This window comes from Alnus glutinosa, chromosome 5 (assembly GCF_958979055.1).
Source record: "Alnus glutinosa chromosome 5, dhAlnGlut1.1, whole genome shotgun sequence".
Lineage (NCBI taxonomy): Eukaryota > Viridiplantae > Streptophyta > Magnoliopsida > Fagales > Betulaceae > Alnus > Alnus glutinosa.
Genome location: NC_084890.1, coordinates 29,712,231 through 29,735,478, shown reverse-complemented (window position 1 = coordinate 29,735,478; position 23,248 = coordinate 29,712,231). Strand labels below are relative to the sequence as shown.

General features: G+C 32.8%; 1 protein-coding gene and 1 non-coding gene across 2 annotated transcripts; both read right to left on the bottom strand.

Annotated features, from left to right (window-relative positions):
- Window positions 1-4,951: 4,951 nt before the first annotated feature.
- Window positions 4,952-15,495, bottom strand: LOC133869231 (LRR receptor-like serine/threonine-protein kinase FLS2). Its single transcript, XM_062306186.1, has 4 exons — window positions 14,574-15,495; window positions 13,111-13,254; window positions 5,147-5,218; window positions 4,952-5,040 (listed from the first exon to the last, which is right to left on the bottom strand). The coding sequence occupies exons 1-4, from the start codon at window positions 15,493-15,495 to the stop codon at window positions 4,952-4,954; spliced, it is 1,227 nt and encodes a 408-aa protein (XP_062162170.1).
- On the bottom strand, window positions 8,378-8,451 carry LOC133869996 (small nucleolar RNA Z267). Its single transcript, XR_009900617.1, has one exon. It is a non-coding gene; the product is annotated as a small nucleolar RNA Z267 (small nucleolar RNA).
- Window positions 15,496-23,248: the final 7,753 nt, after the last annotated feature.

Below are 23,248 nucleotides of genomic sequence, written 5' to 3'. Positions count from 1 at the left end.
ATAGTCATAGTTAAATTAGTCAACATAAACATTGTTGGATCTTATAAAAACCTCAGAGAATACAGAACAATGCCAATTTGACAAAAGGCTTTCAACATAATAAATCACTTGTTCTTCTGCCTATACTAATTGATTTTCTTTTTTTATCTTAAATAATTGATTAGCACCCTTCCTAATCCATCTTTTAGAAAAAGGAAAATTGTTACGCCAAAGTCTAGACTTATGAGATACCACAGGTTTTATGAAGAAAAGTAGTTTCCTACTTTTTGAAATGAATTGAACCAAAATAAAGAAAAAAAACTCTGTCAAGTCCTTACTATATATGTTGTCATTACCATATATTTTGGGACAAAAGTAAGATGGCCTTCATGTGCGTCAACAGTGGGGTCATTTTCTACCCCTCCAATTGTGCCTTGATTCTATATAGCTTGCTTTCTTTGGATGAGAACAGAGAGGGTTCACTTTCCTATTCCTCTGTTTAGACTGTTCTGTTTTTATCCTTCAATTCACCAACCAATATCATTCGTAGAACATGGTGCTAGCTTTTTATGAAGACCGTGAACCAGTTCGCTACTTTCAAACTTTCGTTTCAGCTTCATGTATTTATTTGAAGAAAAAAAAGATATATAGAAATCTTAAATTTAGATTTAAAATCTTTGTAAATTTGAAACTTAAATTAGTTAAATTACACTATTTTAGAGTTTGATTGATGACGCAAGTTAAAGTGTGAGAGCATCCCCAACATGCTACAAGTTAGGCTTGGTGATTTCTTAGGATGAGCTAACGAACTGTTTTGTTGCCGAAGGAAGAATTTGAAGTATGAGCGATTACGGATTCAGTGGATGTATCAAAGAGGATTACGCTGTGTTGGTTAAGGAAGAACAACACCCTTCTGAGGACTCGGCTAAGGAAGAAGCGAATGAGGTTTAGTCACTTAGCTACACCTGATTCGGTAGCTGAGAGTTGTGTTGGAGAATCCTGTGCTAGTAATATTATTTTGAAATTTCATTTGAGAATTTATGCAACATATTTGCCACATTGGGGCAGTTAATTAAGGTAAATATGTTGAGTCAATGATGTCATCCATATAATCAATCAACTAAAACGTGACTAAACATACGTGTAAAGTTGTTAATGTGAAGGTATAACTCTGTAAGCATGATTAAGTTTTCAATTTCTGAAGATACGCTTCCAGTGAAATAGTTATACCTTAAAGATAAATATTGTAGTCATTTGCACTCGGACAAAGAAATTGAGCCCGAAAGCTTGTTATATCCAAAACTTATTATCTCCAATGAAGATATGGTACATAGAGATGGTGGAATACCTCATGTGAAACTATTACCAAGTAGAGACAGAAATTGAAGTTAGGATAACAGCCCCATCCATGATGGGATTTCTCCACTGAAGTCATTATATTTAAAAGATAAGTGACTCAACCGGTAAAGACGAGCGAACTCGTTGGGCACATAGCCATGAAAACTGTTATTTATGACACTTAGGCTAACAAGAAATGAAAGGTTCCCTATGTGTGGATGAATAGTGCCTACGAGACCCATGTAAGAAAGGTTCAAAGCTGTGACTCGATGATGAAAAAAACCACAAGTGATACCAATCCTATTCCAAACAGAGGTGCCGGTAGACCAGTTGTTTGTCAAAAACATTATGAAAATCATGAGAAATACTAGCTTTTAAGGCAAGAAAAGCTGACTGATCAGTGGTAATTTTAAGAACATTTGCAACATCTCGGCTTGCCATGTAACATTGTAGCATGAGAAGTGCCTCTAAAAAAGGGAAATGGGAAACAAGTTCTCTCCATGAGTAGTGAATGTTGGTTGAGGTGTTGGGGATTAGTGGGAGCTCAAGTGCGACTAATATACAAGGAGATTTCAGCATCAAAAAATTCAAAGGAAAAAATATGGGCTTTGGGGAAAAGAGGGTGGGGTGGTTTGGGCTTTGACTTCGTTGACTGTTAGAGAAAGAAAAGTAAAAGCAAAAAAAAAAAAAATCATCGAAAAGTAGTGTTTTGTGATCATACTTATCCTTAGTTTTGTGGTCCTATTTACTTACCTGACTACCCATTTTATGATCTCAAAAACTCAGTCTTAAGAAAGATGTTCCTGGATCCTAAGCTAAAGGAGCCGACTGTAATATGAAAACCACCTTCTACCTTTTTTTAAAAAAAAAAAAAAAGAAAAGATAAAAAAGATAATGAAATAAATAACTTTCATGAACTACCTTTTATAATTCCTAGTAATTTCTTGTTCACGTTTATAAATGAATGTTAACATTGAACCCACAACACCCACCCAATAAACGTTTTAATTACCATAAAATATTCAAGCTGCGTTTTAGATTCATTTCTTCTCGAAGTGATATTGAAACTTGTCTCTCTTCATTAATGTTTGGTGAGCCTCACAATATTCAACAGGGTAAAAGATTTTTACCACTTACTTATTCATGATATTTTGTGAATCCTAGGTCTGGCATCGTGCTACAAGTTACGCTTGGCGAGTTCTTAGGATGAGCTAACGAACCGTTTTGTTGCACAAGGAAGAATTTGAAGTACGTATGAGCAATTACGGATTCATTGAAAGCGTCAAAGAGGCTTACACTGTGAATATGGTTAAGGAAGAACAAGACCCTTCTCAAGACGAGGCTAACTGAGAAGCAAACCAGGCTTAGTCACTAAACAACGCAAATTTGAATTTTAGTAGCAATAAACAATTAGATTACTATCCATTAGAATTTTGTTTTGTCCTTGAATTGCTTTGGTCCTTTTGTTTCCTGATGTGCTTTGGACAAATTGTTTTGTACTTCCAATTGAAATGTACCCATCGGGAGCAATAAATAAAATAAAAAATAAAAAACCCAATAAGTTTAGTTACTGATGTCATCCAGATTTATAATCTGTCAATTAAAGCAAGTCTAAACATACCTTCAAAACTGTTGTTGTGAAGGTATAACTCTTTAAGCATACTTAAGCCTCCAATTTCTGAAGGTACGCTTCCTGTGAATCTATTGAACGACATCCATAAAATTTGCAGTTGTTTGCAGTTAAACAAAGCGGAATGGAGCAGACCTATAAAACAATTACCATTTACAATCAAATATTGAAGTTTGCAAAAAAAATAAATAAATAAATAAAATCTAACCAAAAAAAAAAACCGGGGCTTAGTTACAATTTATCCATTATATTCTCTGACCTAGTCACAACATTTGCAAATTTGAGGATACCCGTAAACATAATTACCTCTTGTAGATATTGTTTCTTCTCTCCCACCATACCCATTTATTAGTCATCGTTAAATTAGTCAACATAATCATTGTTATATCTTATAAAAACCTCAGAGAAAACAGAACAATGCCAATTTGACAAAAGGCTTCCAACATAATTAATCATTTGTTCTTCAGCCTATTCTAATTGATTTTCTTTTTTTATCTTAAATAATTGATTAGCACCCTTCCTAATCCATCTTTTAGAAAAAGAAAAATTGCTACACCAAAGTCTAGACTTATGAGATACCACAGGTTCTATGAAGAAAAGTAGTTTCCAACTTTTTGAAATGAATTGAACCAAAATAAAGAAAAAAACTCATGTCAAGTCCTTACTATATATGTTGTCTTTACCATAGATTTTGGGACAAAAGTAAGATGGCCTTAATGTGTGTAATCAAAGGGGTCATTTTCTAACCCTTCAAATGTGCATTGATTCTATATAGCTTGCTTTCTTTGAATGAGAACAGAGAGGGTCCACTTTCCTATTCCTCTGTTCAGACTGTTCTGTTTTTATCCTTCACCAACCAATATCATTCACAGAACATGGTGCTAGCTTTTTATGAAGACCGTGAACCAGTTCGCTACTTTCAGACTTTCAATGAAATCATCATCAACTGGCCCCACCTTGGCAAGTGTGCAAGGATTGCCGTAGGGTTAGGTATTCATTTTAATTTCCATATTTTTATATTCTCCGCATTCTAAACCCTCCATAATATCAAATCATGTTGATGCTTTGATTGCAAAGGTGGCCTGTAAGATTGATTTCGGGTTAGTGAGACATTTTTCCTTTACAGAAAGATTACAATTGATCACTTCTGTTCTCTTTGGCCTTTAGGTTTTTTGGGCTAGATTTTTCATCATTCCCAAAAAGGTTATCCGGCTACTTTAACAGAAATTCAATAGATTTATGTGGTGTGGTAATGATTCCAAAGCTAAGGCTAAGGTTTCTTAGGATCGGTTGTGTTTTCCTAAAACTGAAGGTGGGCTTGGTATTAAAAGGCTTGAGGTTTGGAACTGTGCTGCTATGCTCAGTCACATATTGAGTCTTTTTGCACAATAAGGATCACTTTGGCTTGCTTGGGTAGAAACTAACTTGCTTAAAGGGAGGAGTTTATGGCATATTCCGATTCCAATGAGTTGTTCTTGGAGTTAGAAAAAGCTTCTCAAGCTCCGGGATGTGGTTAAGAATCTTCTGAGTTTTGAAGTTGGGAATGGGCAGGATATTTCACTTTGGTTTGATGATTGGCACTCGGCTGGAAGATTGATTGATGCTTATAGGCTCCAGATTGTTTATGATTATGGTATTGGGATTGATGCTAGAGTCTCTTTTGTTTTGCAGAATGGTAATTGGGTATGGCCCTCTGCCCTGTCCGATCACTTAGTTGACATTCAGAGTAGGCTACCGGGTATTGAATTGGGAGATGTTGAGGTGCCTGTTTGGAAATCTAAGAGTGGGGTTTACTGTTTACTCTTATGCTGAAACTTGGAACTTACTTAGAGTTCATTCTCCTGAGGTCTCATGGTGGCATGTTGTATGGTTTCCACAAGCTATTCCTCGGCATGCTATTTTGTTATGGCTTGTTTTTAGAAAAGCTATTACAACCAAAGAAAAGATGTGTGGTTGTGGTTTCCTGGAAATACATATTGTAGATTTTGTTATAGTTGCAAAGAATCAATCGAACACCTCTTTTTCCAATTCTGTTTCTGCCGTGGGATCTAGAGGAATTTGATGGAGGCATGTTTTGGACAAATTATTTTGTACTTCCAATTGAAATGTAACCATTAGAGGCAGTAAAAAAACAAATAATTTTAATTACTGATGTCATCCATATATATAATCTGTCAATTAAAGCAAGGATATACATACCCCCAAAATTGTTGTGGGCAAGCTGTAACACAATGAGCAAACTTAAGCTTCCAATTTCTGAAGGTACACTTCCTATAAAACGTTAAAATTTGCAATTAAACAAAGTGGAAGAGACATGACCTATAAAACAATTACCATTACAAACAAATATTGAAGTTTGAAAAAAAAAAAAAAAAAATCTAACAGAAAGAAAGGGCTCAAGAGTCACAATTGATCCATTATTTTCTCTAGTCTAGTCACACCATTTGCCAATTTGAACATAATTCGATTGGATAAACATTACCTCCCGTAGATCCTGTTCCTTCCTTCCCACAATATTAATACCAATTTCCTATTCCCCTGTTCAGACTGTTCTGTTTTTATCCTTCAATTCACCAACCAATATCATTCACAGAACATGGTGCTAGCTTTTTATGAAGACCGTGAACCAGTTCGCTACTTTCAGACTTTCATTTCAGCTTCATGTATTTATTTGAAGAAAAAAAAAATATATAGAAATCTTAAATTTAGATTTTAAATCTTTGTAAATTTGAAACTTAAATTAGTTAAATTACACTGTTTTAGAGTTTGATTGATGACGCAAGTTAAAGTGTGAGAGCATCCCCAACAAGCTACAAGTTAGGCTTGGTGATTTCTTAGGATGAGCTAACGAGCTGTTTTGTTGCAAAAGGAAGAATTTGAAGTATGAGCAATTACAGATTCAGTGGAAGCATCAAAGAGGATTACGATGTATTGGTTAAGGAAGAACAACACCCTTCTGAGGACTCGGCTAAGGAAGAAGCGAACGAGGTTTAGTCACTTAGCTACACTTATTCGGTAGCTGAGAGTTGTGTTGGAAAATTTTGTGTTAGTAATATTATTTTGAAATTTCATTTGAGAATTTATGCAACAAATTTTGTATTATAAAACTTTGTTTTTAAATTCAAAAAATTATTTATTAAAATTAAAGGGATGGGGTAACTATATTCTAAGAGACCGTGAAAAAAAAATTGAGAAAAAGAGGTACATAAATCTTTTCTGATTTTCTGATTTAAAAATAATATTAATAATAATATTGCCCTCTTTAGAAAACGAAATGAGATTTATGAGAGAACAAAAAAAGTACCATTTGGCTTTGGTGTGTAATAAAAACGTTGGACAAAACATTTAATAAGGAGCAAAGTCGGTCAACCAACTCCTAAATCAACTTGGAGAAGGAGTAAGGTTCAACTTGAAAAATGAGAATAGCTAGTACCACTCTTAGAAGGAAAACAATTCCGAAAGGCTAAAAAGAACACTAAACTTGGCTTGCCAAGTAAAATTGTAGCATGAGAAGTGCCACACAAAAGGGGAATAGGAAACAAGTTCTCTCCATGACTAGTGTATGTCTGTTGAGGCATTCGGGATGAGAGTAACTTTTATAAGGACCTAGTATAAACCAGGTTTTTAGTTCCCATCAATAAAAAAAAAATGGACACATCAGTATATCACACTAAATCACAGCAAATGAAAATAAAGCTGAAACACAGGATTTTGATCTCCTGAGAAAAGCTACCCCCAGCCACTGCCCAACCCCACCAAGGCGCCGCCTACACCACCGCCACCACCCTCTACTCCGTTGAGCACCGCTAAGTGCTGTAGATATCCGACTCACACTCACATTTCCGAAGAACACACATTGTTTGGTCATCCCAAAAACATCCAACAACACTTCCTAACCCAGGGAAAAAAAAAAAAAACCATCCATCAACGATCCAAACAAGAAAGATCCAAACAGAGTAGATTTAAAGCAATATCTACCAAAACCAGATTTTACTGAAGTAAAACAAAATATCCAAAAATCGACTCTCGGTTGGCTCTTCTTGTTTAATACCGTCCACTATGCATCTGTGTACCAGTAATTAATGGGGTGTTTAAAGATTGTGAAGATTTGTTGAAGAAAGAAGCAGGGACGAGTGGAATGTGGTGAGTAGGTCTTTGAAAATGACAACCTTGTCCCCTTGTTTCTTTCGCTTCTTCTTCCAGTGAATATCAAATTAGCATTTGTTAAGATGGGTTTTATTTCTTTACTGCTGGAGATTAATTTTTACTTGGAGCAAAGCATATGCGAAAGGGCTTTGGGTGTCTTTGACGGACTACCCGTGGAGGAAGTGAGGAACCATTAGTGGGGTTCGATGGCATTCGGTGGCACTTGGCGGAAGAGAGGTCAGTGGTGGTGGCGTGGGCAATGGCTCGGGGATGGCCTTTCTCTTGAATGGGGAAGGGGTCGATTGATATGTTGAAGAGATCAAAATCATGTGTTTTGGTCTTATTTTCATTTAGTGTGATATACTGTGTCCCTTTCTTATTGGAGAGCACGAAGAACCTGATTTGGAGGTTGATGTCATTGACTTACAGAAAGGAAGGAAAAAAAAAAAAAAAAAAAACCCCATGAAAAGTAATGAATTATCATCGTACATATCCTTGGTTTTCTTAACCTAAAAAATTTCATTAGGAAGAAAAATGTTCCTTGGTCCTAAACTAACGGAGCTGAAGGTAATGTGAAAACCAAGGAGTTGTACAATGATAAATCCAAAAGGTAATACAGAATAATGCCAATTTAACAAAAGGCTTCCAACATAATAAATCACTTTTTCTTCGGCCTATACTTGATTTTCTTTTTTATCTTTAAATAATTGATTAGCACCCTTTCTTATCCATCATTTGGAAAAAGAAAAATTGCTACAACAAAGTCTAGGAAAAGAGGGGAATTTTGGAAATAAGGAAAAGATGGGAATTTTTGGAATTAGGAAAAGAAAGGAATTTTGGAAAAAAACAAGGGTGGAGTGCTATGGGCATTGACATTATTGATAGAGGTGTAAATCCGGTTTCGGTTCCCGGTTATTGTCCAAAATCGGGAACCAGAACCAAGCTCCTCGGTTATTGGATTTCAATAACCTGGTCCAGATCCGGGTACCCCAGTTACCCGGTTACCCCGGGTAAAATTAGGTATCCGGACCGGGTATTATTTTTTTAAATATATATATATATATATATATATATATATATATATATATATATATATATAATTTTTGGGCCTAACAAAGAACTTTGTGGAACAAACAAAGAATTAAAGAACAAAAAACAATCTTCCGAGCATTTACCAAACACTCTGCTTGGTTGCTGAAAAAAATGTTGGGAAATGACATGTAATAAGTCATTTACATAACTTTCTAGGCATGCAAACAAGTGTAAAACTATGCAATACAAAAGCCCAAGCCTCAGATTAAATTAATTTCACAGAGACTAATCTCTCGTAGTATATTTAAACCCATCACCGACATAGGCATATTTCATCACGGAATCCTTCATATAAAACCACAAAAAATACAATCATTATAAATAAATAGCAAGCAATGAAATTGAAAGTTTCATCCAAGGCTTGAGATATCAAACTCGATTTACGGCCACTGGGCACTTCTCCTTTGTGATGAAAATGAACTAAGGTTAGGGTTTGGGATTGGGTTTATGGTGTCATATCTATATATATATATATAAAAGCTGAATTTTGCTTAAAAGAGAACCTATATTCTTACACGTGGCATAAACCTGGCAATTGTAAAAACTGAACTGGTTTTTAATGTGAGGCCTTGATACACATACAACCCAAATGTGCCTTGGGTTGTGTAATAGTTGAGTGGGGTTGTAATTTTAGTATTTTTCTTTAATGTGTATGTGTTTTGATAAGAAAAAATAAAATAAAAATTCTGCCAAACCCAAACGTTTTCTTCTCTCCCATCTCTCTCCAAACCCAAACGTTTGCTTCCCCACCGTCCCTCCCTTCTCTCTCTTAAATGTCACAGACGTTCTTTCTCCCTCTCCCTCTCCCTCTCTTCCTTCTTTACTCTTTCCTTCTTTCTCTCGGAAGAAAACCCATGTTTGGCCGGCATCTTCTGTGGTATTTTGAGGTGTCTCTGGCGAAGTTGTGGCTGTTTCCAATGACACCAGGTTATCACCAGTGATTTTCCGGCGTATGGAAACGATTGTGGCCATGTCCCTTTGGCAACTGGTGGACTGTTCCGTTGATGACTTTCTGGTGGGTGATTTATAAGAGTTTTCCGGTGATTTTTCCTAAGTTTCAAGCATGAAATTATAAAAGGTAATCCTAACAATTTCTCTTGATTCTTTTGGGTTATTGAAATATGAAATGAGTTTTGGTTTGCTGATTGTTGGATTTGTGATTCACGGCTGGGTGTTACGGTTGAGCCTTGATTATGGGTTGACTTTTTTGTTTTTTGGGTATTATCTGAAGGGGCAATTCACAAAACTGGACCCTGACTTTCTGGCAATCGTATAATCTATAAATTAAGTTTCTTTCCGGAGGGTTGTTCATAAAATTAGCGACAGATTTATTGTTTGGAAGCCATGGGAGTAGCAGCAGCAGATAATCATGATGAGATTCCACTGTTACAAACTCAACCATCACTAGCAGAGCCTCCTTACAAGAGAACTGATTTGTTTTCGTTGAATATTACTTCATTTCTGTGTCTAATTAAGGGAGATATATATATATATATATATATATAAGTGCTAGACACGCACGGTGATTTAGAAAAGTTTTCCGGTGATTTTTCCTAAGTTTCAAGCATGAAATTATCAAAGGTAATCCTAACAATTTCTACCCTTGCTTCAGAAATTGAAAAGGGGCAATTTGTAACGCTCATTTGGGGTTTTCGGTATGTATATTCTTCTCCTCTCTCTCCGATTAGTTTTTTTTTTTTCCTCTCATCTTTCTTCTTCTATTTTCTTTTCTTTTATGCTATCTTCTCTTATCAACCCATATCCATTGCTGTTTGAAACTCATTAACAGGACATGTTCTCTCCAACCCCTCTCTTTTCTCTCTCTCTCTCTTGAAGTCATGATTTGATATTTCCGTGATAGTTTATGCAAAGATTTTTACAGTGAAATATGAAAATTATGTAGAGATTATTTAGTAGATGTAATGAAAAAAATTAATATGTAAGACTATATTGAATGAAAGATTGTCTTCTATTCTATTATGTTATAATTTTCTTACACAACAAATTAAGCGAGAACCTTCTCTCTATGATCAGCATACACAAGTTCAACATGTAAGAAAGAATTATAGCTAGGAAGTTAATGAATTCGGTGTGCTGATATTGTAATTCCTTGAATTCCTAAAGGGTTTTATTCTCAATAAAATTCAGTTGAATTGAAGCAAAACAGAGTACCCTCCTCGGTGGCAGAGTACCAAGCAAAACAGTTGAATGGTTTGTTTTGTTTGTTGTCTTATTTTTTCCAAACCAAAGCATACTGTCTGTAATTATGTAATACGTTACGTGGCTGTATATAACGTTAGTGTTTTTTGAATAGGAAAGAAAGCTCTCTGATTGGAGCTTTCAGTATGTTTATTCTTCTCCTCTCTCTTCGATTAGGGCCTAGACCAAGCTCAAAAGGTTCGTATTTTGAATGGAAGTCTTTCTGAGTTGGGAAATATGAGATTTTATTTTTATTTTTCTTTTTAAAAGTCAATTGTTTTTTATTTTTCTGTTGTAACTTTTGTTTTGGTTGTTTTCTTAGAAATTTTTTTTGAGAACAAAGTATGTTCTTCCAGTTTTTTCAAGCTTTTCTTGATTTTTCTATTTTCGATAAAATTTTCTTAATTTGTTTGTTTGTTTTCTGTTTTCATTAGATGAATTCTGTATTAGAGTGACAATAAAATTTGGATAGAGAATCTAATAGCAGTATTTTCAACTTTGTATAGGTATGTATTAATTGAGGGATAATTATACTTTAAAATGAGTGATCAGTGGCAAGGGCTTTTATTATTGCTTTGGTTTTGTTCCATTGATAGGCATGGAATGTATTTACTCTTAACAAAATCATTTCTATTCTTTTTCTGTACTACCGTTTCTATTCTTCTTCTTCCTTTTTTACTTTTTTTATTATTATTATTTTTTCACTGAAATGGCTTATCTTTCCTTTTGTAAATTTTACACTAAATTCAGAGAGATGATGGTAAGAGAGAGAGTTTCTTATCATTGTTTTTGGTACAAAGTATGACGATTTTTTTTTTTTTTTTTAGGAATGTACATTGCTTACATTCTTAATTGATGGCCGACATTAGCTTTCAAGGTTTTATAATGGATTATGATTTGTTTTTATAGTTTTTTAATGAGATTAAACTTTATGAATTTTTAAATTTATTTAATACTTGCGTTTATACTATTGAGTAAAAAATTGTTGTTCAAAATGATCTTATAAACAATTTTTTTATACATTTTTTGGTAACAATTAGTTAAATAAGTGGGAAAAGAAAATTGATTACTAATAATATTTTACAACCTTTCAAATAAATTGTAATTAAAAAAAAAAAAAAAAAAAAAAAAAAAAAAAGCCCACTCATAGAGCGGGTTATAAGCTAGTTATTATAAAAGCCTAATCCACATATCTGTCTGAACACCAATCAACACTACACGTTGTGAGTAAGGTTCTTCCAACCCAAGGGATAACACTCTAGCAAGAATAAATGTTTGTTAAAACGTTTTGAGTTGTTGGCACTTGAACAAACTAGATGGGAGTTGGCCATAAAAATGATTATAAGACACACCAAGCCTTTGTAAGTGGGTAAGAAGATTAAACATATCTTCTGGAAGTCCACCCGATAGCTTATTATAGTAAAGAACTATCACTTGCAATGATGACATGCTTGAAATAATGGAGAGCATGGGACAAGAAAGCATGTTATTTCCAAGATAAATTTCTCGTAAGGTGGATATGTTAAAGATGGAGGAAGCTGGTATGGAGCCTGAAAGCTTGTTATATTCAAGATTTAATATTGCAATGAAAATATGTTGGATAGAGATGGTGGAATACCTCCTGTTAAACTGTTACCGTTTATAGACAAATTTTGCAGTTTGGATAATAGCACCATCCATGATTGGATTTCACCACTAAAGTTGATGAATCCAAAGTAAGTGTTGCAACTGGTAAAGATGAGATAGCTAATTGGACAGAGAGCCATGAAAACTATTGTTTTCAATGCTTAGACTAGCTAGAAATGAAAGGTTTCCTACGTGTGGAGGAATGGTGCCTACAATGTTCATGTAAGAAAGGTTAAAAAAATTTCATGTGGAGGAATGGTGCCTACAACCCTTTAATGTCGTGTCAGGTTTGTAACAGATTTACAGATCATGTCAAAAATTGCATATCCTAGTTTATGGTAATATTTCCCAATTAGCTCACTGTTAGTTGACGTGGGAAATTCTGTTTTAGCTCTCTATGTTAATTACTTTTATTAATTAATTCAGGTGAGTTATAGATAGATCTTTTGAGAGATATTTTCTTGGTAAATGGGTGTTGGGATACCCATTGAATTAATTATTAAATTAATTAAATTTGAGGGGCATTACATGTGGGATTAGATAATTGGGCTTTTGAACCATATAAAACAGATCTGAGATTGTGATCATAGATAGGTATAGGTGAGTAATAGGACAAGTTTAGTAGGTGATGATGCAAGCTAAGTGTGTATCCTGGGTTAGGCATCGTGCTACAAGCTAAGGTTGTTCAGTTCTTACGATGAGCTAACGAACCGTTTTGTTGCACAAGGAAGAATTTGAAGTACGTATGAGCAATTACGGATTCAGTGGAATTAAGCGTTAAAGAGGCTTACGCTGTAAATATGGTTAAGGAAGAACAAGACCCTTCTCAGGACGAGGCTAAGGAAGAAGCGAAGCAGGTTTAGTCGCTTAAAAGCGCAAATTTGAATTTTAGCACCAATAAACAATTAGATTACTATCCATTAGAATTTTCTTTTGTCCCAGAATTGCTTAGGTCCTTTTGTTTCCTTATGTGCTTTGGACAAATTATTTTGTACTTCCAATTGAAATGTACCCATCGGACGCAATAAAAAAACAAATAAGTATAGTTATTGATGTCATCCATATATATAATCTGTCAATTAAAGCAAGGCTAAACATACCTCCAAAATTGTTGTTGTCAAGGAATAACTCTGTGAGCATACTTAAGCCTCCAATTTCTGAAGGTACGCTTCCTGTGAATCTATTAGACGACATCCATAAAATTTGCAGTTGTTTGCAATTAAACAAAGCGGAAGGTAGCGGACCTATAAAACAATTACCATTTACAATCAAATATTGAAGTTTGTAAAAAAAAAAAAAAAAAAAAAAAAAAAAAAAAAAAAAAAATCTCTAACAAAAAAGGGTAGGGTGGGGGGGGGGGGGTGTTAGTCACAATTTATCCTTTATATTCTCGAACCTAGTCACAACCTTTGCAAATTTGAGGATGCCCCTGAACATAATTACCTCTTGTAGATATTGTTCCTTCTCTCGCACCATACCCATTTATTAGTCATCGTTAAATTAGTCAACATAATCATTGTTATATCTTATAATAACCTCAAAGAATACAGAACAATGCCAATTTGACAAAAAGCTTCCAACATAATAAATCACTTTCTCTTCATCCTATACTAATTGATTATCTTTTTTTATCTTAAATAAGTGATTAACACCCTTCCTAATCCATCATTTGTAAAAAGAAAAATTGCTACACCAAAGTCTAGACTTATGAGATACAGCAGGTTCCATGAAGAAAAGTAGTTTCCAACTTTTTGAAATGAATTGAACCAAAATAATTAATTTGGATTACGAATAAGAAACTTGAAGAGATGTGATTTTTTTTACAAATAAAATGAGAGTCTAATTGTCGGTTATGACGTATCTTAAATAATTGGGTTAAATATGCTTTGTCCTTCTCAACAATTTAACAAACAACCATTTTTTATAAAAGTTCTACAAACTGATAGGTGTGGCACTTTGCCGGTTTAAGTTAGACCCATGAAACTACATTTTTGTTTTAGTTTTTGCCACATTATTGGATTTTTGGCACTGACAGGTGTGGCACTTTGTTGTATTTTTGGCACATTTCTGTCCTTCTTCAAAAATACCCATATTTTCTTTTAAAAAAATAGAATCAAAATTTCATGCAAATTCTTCTTATACTAATCAAACCTTACTATTTGTATTTTAGTATTTAATCAAAATTTATTTATTGTTATATAAATTTAATTTTTTTAAAAACAAAAAATACGGGTATTTTTGAGAGAACGACAAAAAAGTAGTTTAATTGCAACAAATTAGTAGTTTGTTAGATCTAGGTGAAAACTGTTTTGTTTTTTGTTTTTTTTTTTTTAAATGAGTGTTTTATATTTTGGTTATTTGTTAATGCTTCTGTTTTAAAATGAGAAAACAAATTTTTTTACAAAAGAAGCCTAGATTACCATATTTTGTTTTTTTGTATGCTCTCGACAAATTATTTTGTACTTTCAATCGAATGGTACCCCATCAGAGGCAACAAAAAGGCAAATATGTTGTCAATGGTTTCATCCACATAATCAATCAACTAAAGCATAACTAAACATACCTTCAAAGCTGTTGTTGCTAAGGTATAACCTTGTGAGCATGATTAAGTTTCCAATTTCTGAAGGTACGCTTCCAGTGAAATTATTTTGCACCACTGATAAATATTGCAGTTGTTTGCACTTGAACAAAGTGGATGGAAGTTGGCCATAAAATTGATTATAAGATACTCGAAGCTGTTGTAAGTTGGGAAGATTATCAAACATATCCATAGGGAGTGGACCAGAAAGCTCATTACCTTTAAGGTCAATGAGTTGCAGTGATGACATGTTGGAAATAATGGAAGGCATCGAACCAGAAAGCATGTTAAATTTGAGATCAATTCCTTGTAAGTTGTATATGTTGAAGATGGAGGATGGAATAGAGCCCGAAAGTTTGTTAGAACTAAGATCGATTACTTGCAACGAAGATATGTTAGATAGAGATGATGGAATAGTACTTGTGAATCTGTTACCATATAAAGACAAATTTTGAAGTTTGGACAACGATCCCATCCATGGTGGGATTTCTCCGTTGAAATTATTAAATCCAAAGGATAAGTGTTGCAATCGATAAAGATGAGACAACTCGTTAGGCAGAGAGCCATGAAAACTATTGTTTTCAATGCTTAGAATAACAAGATATGAGAGATTTCCCACGTGTGGAGGAATGGTACCTTCAAGGTTCATGTTAGGAAGTTTCAATGCGATGACTCGACGATGGCGGAAACCACAAGTGATACCAATCCAGGTGCAAATGGAAGACCCAATAGACCAATTGTTTGTCAAAACATTGTGAGGGTCATAAGAGATTTGAGCCTTTAAAGCAAGAAGAGCAAATTGATCGGTACTAATATTGGGAGCAGTTGCAATAACTAGGCTTAACATGCAAAATTGTACCATGAGAAGTGCCACACAAAAGCGGAATAGGAAACAACTTTTCTCCATGAGTAGTGTATTTTGATCGAGCTAGCTAGTGTGGATTAGTGCGAGTCCTTGTGAGACTATATAGAAGGAGACCACGCAGCTCAAACAAGAAAGGAAAACAATAAATTAATGGCTTTGGGAAAAAGAGGCTGGGGTGGTTTAATTGGGATGTTGACGCCATTTAATTTGACTTTAGAGAAAGGAAGGGAGAAAGAATTAAATTGTTTTTCTCCAAGTGATGTTGAAAAAGTCTCTGTTGATTAATGTTTGGTAAATCTCGCAAAATTAAACAAATTAAAGTAAAAACTTCTCCAGTTAATCAGTGATATTTTGAGCAAATTTTTCACTAAAGCCTAGTAGTAGATATTTGATATTTCTAGGAGGAGATAAAGTAAACAGATTTTTCAGTTATTTGGGGGCATTTGATCTGAAATCACATCTAATAAAATTAAAAGTTACATATTTATTTGTCCTCTTTTCTCTTTTACGATCACCATAGAATTTTTTTTTTAAAAAAAATAAAAAATAAAAAAAGAAGAAGAAGAAAAAAAGAAAGAAGAAGGAATGATAACTCGACACTCTAGATTCGAAATTTATTCGCTCTTTATTATTACAACTCGAGGTGTAAATTCGAAATTTCACGATGTAATATCAATCCTGATGTGTTGTGAGAATACGAAAACTTGTCAAAACTTTCATTAGGAGCTAGCGTCCCGTAGCTCCAAAGGGTCAGCTAAATATTTAGTTAAAAAATATTTTTTTTAATTATTCGCTTCCTAAAAATAATTATATCCGACTCAACATTTTATCTATTTATTTTCACTAATTTATTTAATCTATTTTTACTATTTTTAAAGAAGAGAGATAACCATATCAATTATTGTACGACAATAAATTATGCTTTGTTGAGCTACAATGCTAGCAAATTTGCTAGCATGGTAGCAGCTGATCAGTAAATTCTTAGCTATTTCAATAGCCATGCAAAATAATAATAATAATAATGATGAAAAATCAAAATTTCAAAAAAAAAAATAAAGAAAAGAAGAAGAAGAAGAAGAAGAAGAAAGTTAAAAGATTTGCAACCTAAATACACTTTCATAGATTGTTTTATATTTTTTTTTTCTTTCTTTAATGGAGGATATAAATAAATAGTTTTCCTGAACTATTTTTTAATTTCCTTTTCACTTTTAGCAATGAGGAAATTTAGCCAACAATATTAACACAATGAGATGTGTTATTTGCATATGACCTTAGTATATATACCAAGACGCATTCGGCAGAAAATATTTTCCTAAAAATGACTTCCCTGAAAAATATTTTACAACGAAAAATTATTTTACGCCGAAACAAACAGATAGTTTGCCCCGAAGAACACACATTGTAACAGGATAATAATTTTCTTTATTTTAAATGAATAAGATAATATTCGAGTCTCGACACTTTGACCAAATCATTAATGAAACTAGTACGTTAACAAATAATTTTTTTTTATTTTTTTTTAAAAAATATCAAGTTTGGCTAGAATATAATGTTGAAATGGGACAAAACTCACCCTTTTATTCAAAACAAGAAATAAAAGAAGTGAAGAATTGCAGAATTGATTTCTTTGTTAATTTGCAGTACATAGTTACATCAATATATAATAATCTACATGGGACTCAGGAAGGCAAGTTCAATTCTGATTGTCAAGTAATTAGAATTGATGTACATAATTAGAATTGATCTCGGTCAATAGTTTTCCTTATGAATTGGTGGAAGTGATTCGGCTGTGATGTTGCATGCTTGGAGAGCACTGCAAGGACATGTGCTAGCTGTCTCCATATTGGTTTGCCTTGTGTCTGCATACTTCCATATTGAGCAGATTGCATGATTTGATTGTTAGCATAATTTAAATAAAATGCTAATTAAATAAAATAAACAGAAGCATTGAATATAAATACCTTTGACCATTTTTGCTTAAACAATAAAGAATCTTTTGGTAATGAACAAAAATTCTACAAAAGAAATTTGTAGAGAAGATCTTTTACTTTATGCCTATGAGTGTGCTAAAAGATGAATGTATAGGGCTCTTTATATTGGCAGGCCAAGGACCCTCGTCTTTTATTAGTAACTGATTATTTTCCTCCCATCAAGAAAAATAAATCAGAATAATTAATATAAAAATCATTTTTTTCATGAACTATAATGTGAAATATAAAAAACGTTTAAATCATATTAAATACAATTATTATAATTACCATTATAATAATTAAAAATCGTAACCGTTGCATCAAATTAAATATAATATAAGGGACACTTATTTAATTTCTTACATTGATTGCATGTCACTTGCCTTTCATGTGCACCTTTGGGAGCACGCACACTTGCGTGATATGCTGCATAATTGGTGGCTGCCCGTTCAGTACGATCTGGCTAAATATTGTCATCAAGGCTGATAGAGAGTGGAAGATTGTTTCCATAGTTGGTGGCTGCAGGATCTCCATGCCGTTGTGCGGCAATAGATTGGTGCTCAATCAATTCTGCTGTTGTTGCCTTATTTGTTGATGCCATGCATGCTGCCACATGATGCTGGGGCAGCTGATGCTAACGTATGTGCTGCTTCATGAGCAGCCAAGTGTATTGCCAATGTGGCAGCTTCCTCAGTTGGGAGTGTGGCAGCTGCTTCCTCAGTGGCAGCTGCTGCAGTAGGTTTAACAAGAAATGCTACATGCACTATAAGTTCCCTTTCTCAAAACCCATTGGCCAAAATGGGTGGCCAGCCACTTTTAATTTTATTTTTTTTAATATTTATTTAATTTTTAAATTTAATTTTATTTATTTTTTAATTAAAAATATAACACGTGACCAAAGTATTATAGAAATATTTGAACAAACAATGTCTTTTTGACACTTTTTGATAGTTTAAGAGGTCATAGAGAGTTTGTAGTTTAAAGAATACTTTAAAAACAGCTATTAGTTTGCGAGGCTTAAATGTAATTGTTCTTATTTTTTATGTAACAGTAAAAATTTGTGATCACACACTTTTAATGGTAGTTCATCTAAAATTTAATAATAATTTTTACTGTCACATCAAATATGATACATTTAAAAGTGTAAATTAGGAGTGCAGCAGTATTTTTCATTCAAAATTTCTATATTTGATTTGTCATACTTCGTTGAATGTTTCTTTAATTCTTTTACATTTAAACCTTGAATTTTCGTACTTCTGCCCTAAAATGCGCAAAGATAAGTTTGGTACGAACAATTGCCTCAACTAAAATTTTGAAAAGGAAGCGTCAGTTCGTGATAATTAAAGTTTGTTGGAAGTTTTTTTTTCTTTTATGATGTGATAGTTGGTCCCACTTTCAAATGATAACCATCTGCTTAATGTATATAGATTTACCTGATTTGCATTCTTTAAAATTGTTATTCGCATGGGTGAATATTAATTTTTACTAACTGCATTTGTATGTATAGCTAGCAATTAAGTGCTAATAGATATGAATGATTATTATCTATTTGTATTTTCATTCCTACTTTTAGAGAGTATGTGCCCATTAATGAAACAAAATTATCTTATTTTAGTGGATCAAACCATAATTACTCCCGAAGAAAATGAAGTACATAATATTCATATGTTTCTAATCTGAGAGATGCTTTTAATTTAGTTTCATTATTTTTTTTTTCCTATATTTACAATTCACGTTTCGCTTGGTTCTATCCCCGTGTGGTCTATCCAAAATTGTTCTCCTCATTATTTTTTTTCTGAGCACTTCTTATTACATATTAACAAACTAAGAAATACATGGAGCTAACAATTTGAGGTCCACTGGCACTAACCTTTCATATGGGTTAGTAATTCAAACGGAGTTTGCTGATCTCCATTTGAATTACTGAAATGTGCACCCATTTTTTGTTGTATTGACGCGGATCAATGGACAAAAATTTCTTACAAATTGATTTGTAGTAAATTTTTTACAATTCACATATAAAAGGGGCACGCGTCATTTAAACATGTGAAAAACATATGTTTTTTTTTTTTTAATGCTATTAAAAAAGCATATAAGAAGCACATGCTATTTAAATAATATGTGATTCTCACATGCCAAGAAATACATGTCAATCGTATATGGGGTTGTAAAAAATTTCTTACAAATATATCTAGGATCAATTATTGTTGGCTTGTTGGTGTTGAGCTCAAGTGCGGCTAATATATAAGGAGATTTCAGCATCAAAAAATTCGAAGGAAAAAATTTGGGCTTTGGGAAAAAGAGGGTGGGGTGGTTATGGCTTTGACTTTGTTGACTGTTAGATAAAGAAAAGTAAAAGCAAAAAAAAAAAAAAAAAAATCATCGAAAATTAGTGTTTTGTGATTATACCTATCCTTAGTTTTGTGGTTCTATTTTACTTACCTGACTACCCATTTTATGATCTCAAAAATTCAGTCTTAAGAAAAATGTTCCCTGATCCTAAGCTAATGGAGCCGACTGTGCGTAATATGAAAACATTTTTTTTTCTTTTAATAAAAGATAATGAAATAAATAATTTTCATGAACTACATTTTAGAAGTCCTTTTTCCTTAATTTTAATTTATTTTTTACGTTTACAAATGAATGATAACATTGAACCCGGCCACAACATCCACCCAATAAACGTTTTAATTACCATAAAATCAAGCTACGTTTTAGAAATATTTGTTTCTTCTCAAAGTGATATTGAAACTTGTCTCTCTTTATTAATGTTTGGTGAGCCTTGCTATATTCAACAACGTAAAAGATTTTTACCAATTACATAGTCATGATATTTTGAGCATCTTTTTGTCTAGATCGAAATATAAAGGGCTAGCTTAGTTCGTTGAATTGGTCGTTGGAATAAAATAATGGTTATTTCTTGAAAGTAGTCATTATTTTTCTCTCATTGAATGAATCAAGTAAATTACTTATTGTGACATATTGTTCCTTGATCCTTTCTTTATAGTAAATAACTTGGCTTAAGAATGTCTTACGCTACAGGGTGTAGAAATAGGCATGATTAGGTAACCACTGAATTTTCAGGTACGCTATTAAGTATGGGATAGGTACGTACAATAATTGAAAGCTCATTAATTTGGCAAAAGACAGGTCCAAGAATTGAATGCCGTGCGGTTTGTGGGAACCCGGCATTCCAACTTTTTAAACTTTTAGAATATGATTGCAAAAGTGTCACCCATATATTGAAAAAGGCTATAAAAATTAAAAGAAAACATTGGAATAATAAAATAGAGACGAATTTTTTTACGTAATTCTGTCTATAACTTAGAACACAAGATAAAGTCCAAATGCTACATTTTCATTCTTACTCACGTGATAATATTATAATACAAGAGACCTCTATATGTAGGAGAGTTGAGATAAAAAAGAAAAAAGAAAAATTAGGATAATCAGATATTGCCATCAAATTTGATTATAAAAAATTACAATCAATTACAATAAATTTCATAATATACTCTAACATATATTTCGGCTCAAAACTAGTTGATCCAAATTCTTTATATGATCTCAAATTAAGGTCGATCGGGATTGTTGCTTGTACATATTTTCTCATGAACTTGCAACCCTTACGATTAATCTAGCTAACAAAGTCCTAATGCAGAGGATATAATCGTATTAGTCCAAACCCTTACCGTCAACTAAACTCTTATTAAAGATTAATTAGTTCTTTTAGTAAACAAATCAAACTAATTAAAAACTAGAATTGAGTTTACACGAAACAAGCTCATGAAACTGTTCATTAATAGTTTCATAGTTTGGTTCATTTACCGTCAATGCCATATATAATATGAATTATGACATGTTCCACAAAAATATTCAAGACATTTGTTTTGATTGGGTTATTTGGACCAAAATCCACAAAAAAAGTTTTGCATTCAAAGTAGATAAGTTCAATCTTTTCACTTGGGAATCCCACAGCTAAGATCGTATTCACCCTTAGCATTCACCTTGGATCCTTTATAATTTTCTTTAAATTTAAAAGTATAACACCACTTTTTATTTTAAAGACTACTTTTGAAAAACATTTTATATCCCATTCTTTATTTTAAAAAAAAAAAAGATTTTTTTTTTCTTTTTTAATCTCTTATTCTTTCCGTATTCATCCTTTTTAGGATGAAGAAAGAATAATTCAAGTGAGAAGTAGAGTTTGAAGTGAGAAATTAATAAAATGAGAGATAAAGAATTACTTAGCATTTTGTTATAATATGAAGAATTAACAAAAATTGGAAAGAAAATTTGTTTAAATGACAGGATATTTTCCTAACGTTGTAAGCCCTGAATCATTTTCACCCTTCCAATTGTCCTTTGCAAACGTTACTCGGTTTTCTTTTCTTTTCTTTCTTTTTCCTGCTCAGGCATAACACCAATGCTACAAAGTTCTTCCTGTACAACTGAAAGAAGTCAATTATATTGGTACAATAAACATGGAACTTATTTATGGAATAGGAGAAAACTCTTCCTTCTATACAAGATTTTTGTATTTTATTTGCCCCGAAGAACACTTATAATAACAGAATAAGGATTTTTTCTATTTTAAATGAATCGGATAATATTCTAAGTCTCGACTCTTTGATCAAATCATTAATAAAACTAGGTAACAAATAATATATATATATATAATCTTTTAAAAAAGGATCAAGTTTGGCTAAAAGATAATGTTGTAATGGGACAAAACCCACCCCTCTATTCAAGACAAGAAATGCTACATGCAATCTGAGTTCATATTCTTAAATACACATTTTTTATGTTACTGTAAAAATTTGTAATCACACTTTTAATGGTGACTCGTCTAAAATTTAATAGTAATTTTTATTACCAGATGAGACAGTGTACACTTAAAAGTGTAAATTAGGAGTGCAATATTATTTTTGATTCGAAATTTCTATATTTAATTTGTCATACTTCTTTGAACTTTTCTTTTCCATTTAAACCTTGAATTTTCACTGCTCTACCCCTAAAATGCGCAAATATTAGGTTGGTAGGGACAATTGCCTCAACTATTTTTTTTTAGTTTGTAATAATTTTTTTTTTTAATTTTATAATTAATTTTTAAAGATTTTTTAATTTTGTAATTTTTAATATTGTGACATGTGTTACACGTAACGGACCGTTAGTTTTTTGAAGAAAAATTTGATTGAAGTATTAATTTATTTTTTTTCAAAACTGAAGTATCATCTGTGATGCAAATTGAAATTTAAACACTAAAAAATAAAGTTTTCAAAACTCAGGAACATGTGGTGGGTCGTTAGATTTTGGATGAAAAATTTGACTGAGGTATTAATTTGGCATTTTTTCAAAACTGATATATCATTTGTGATGCGAATTAAAACTTAGAAATTAAAAAATAAAATTTTCAAAATTAGAAACAAGAATTTCCTTAATTTCTTTTCCCCTATATTTACAATTCACGTTTCGCTTGGTTCTAACCCCTTGTGGCCTATCCAAAATTGTTCTCCTCATTATTATTATTTTTTACTTTGGAATATGAACGCTGTGCACAGCGGTGTAGAATAGCCATGATGAACACATTCCAAGTCAATGTCAATGGTGATGTCCAATCTGTCGCGGACATTAAGAAAATTGGCGTGAGAATACAACCAATTTTCCAAAATCGCAGATGACTTTGACAAGACTGTCATCAAGGACGTTCTGATCGATTTATTAGATGGCAAATTTTGAATGAAGACTGTCACCAACCATGTGCAAAAATATATATATATGTCTTCATCTGGGCCATCTGGCTTTAGAACGTACGCCGTGCGCCA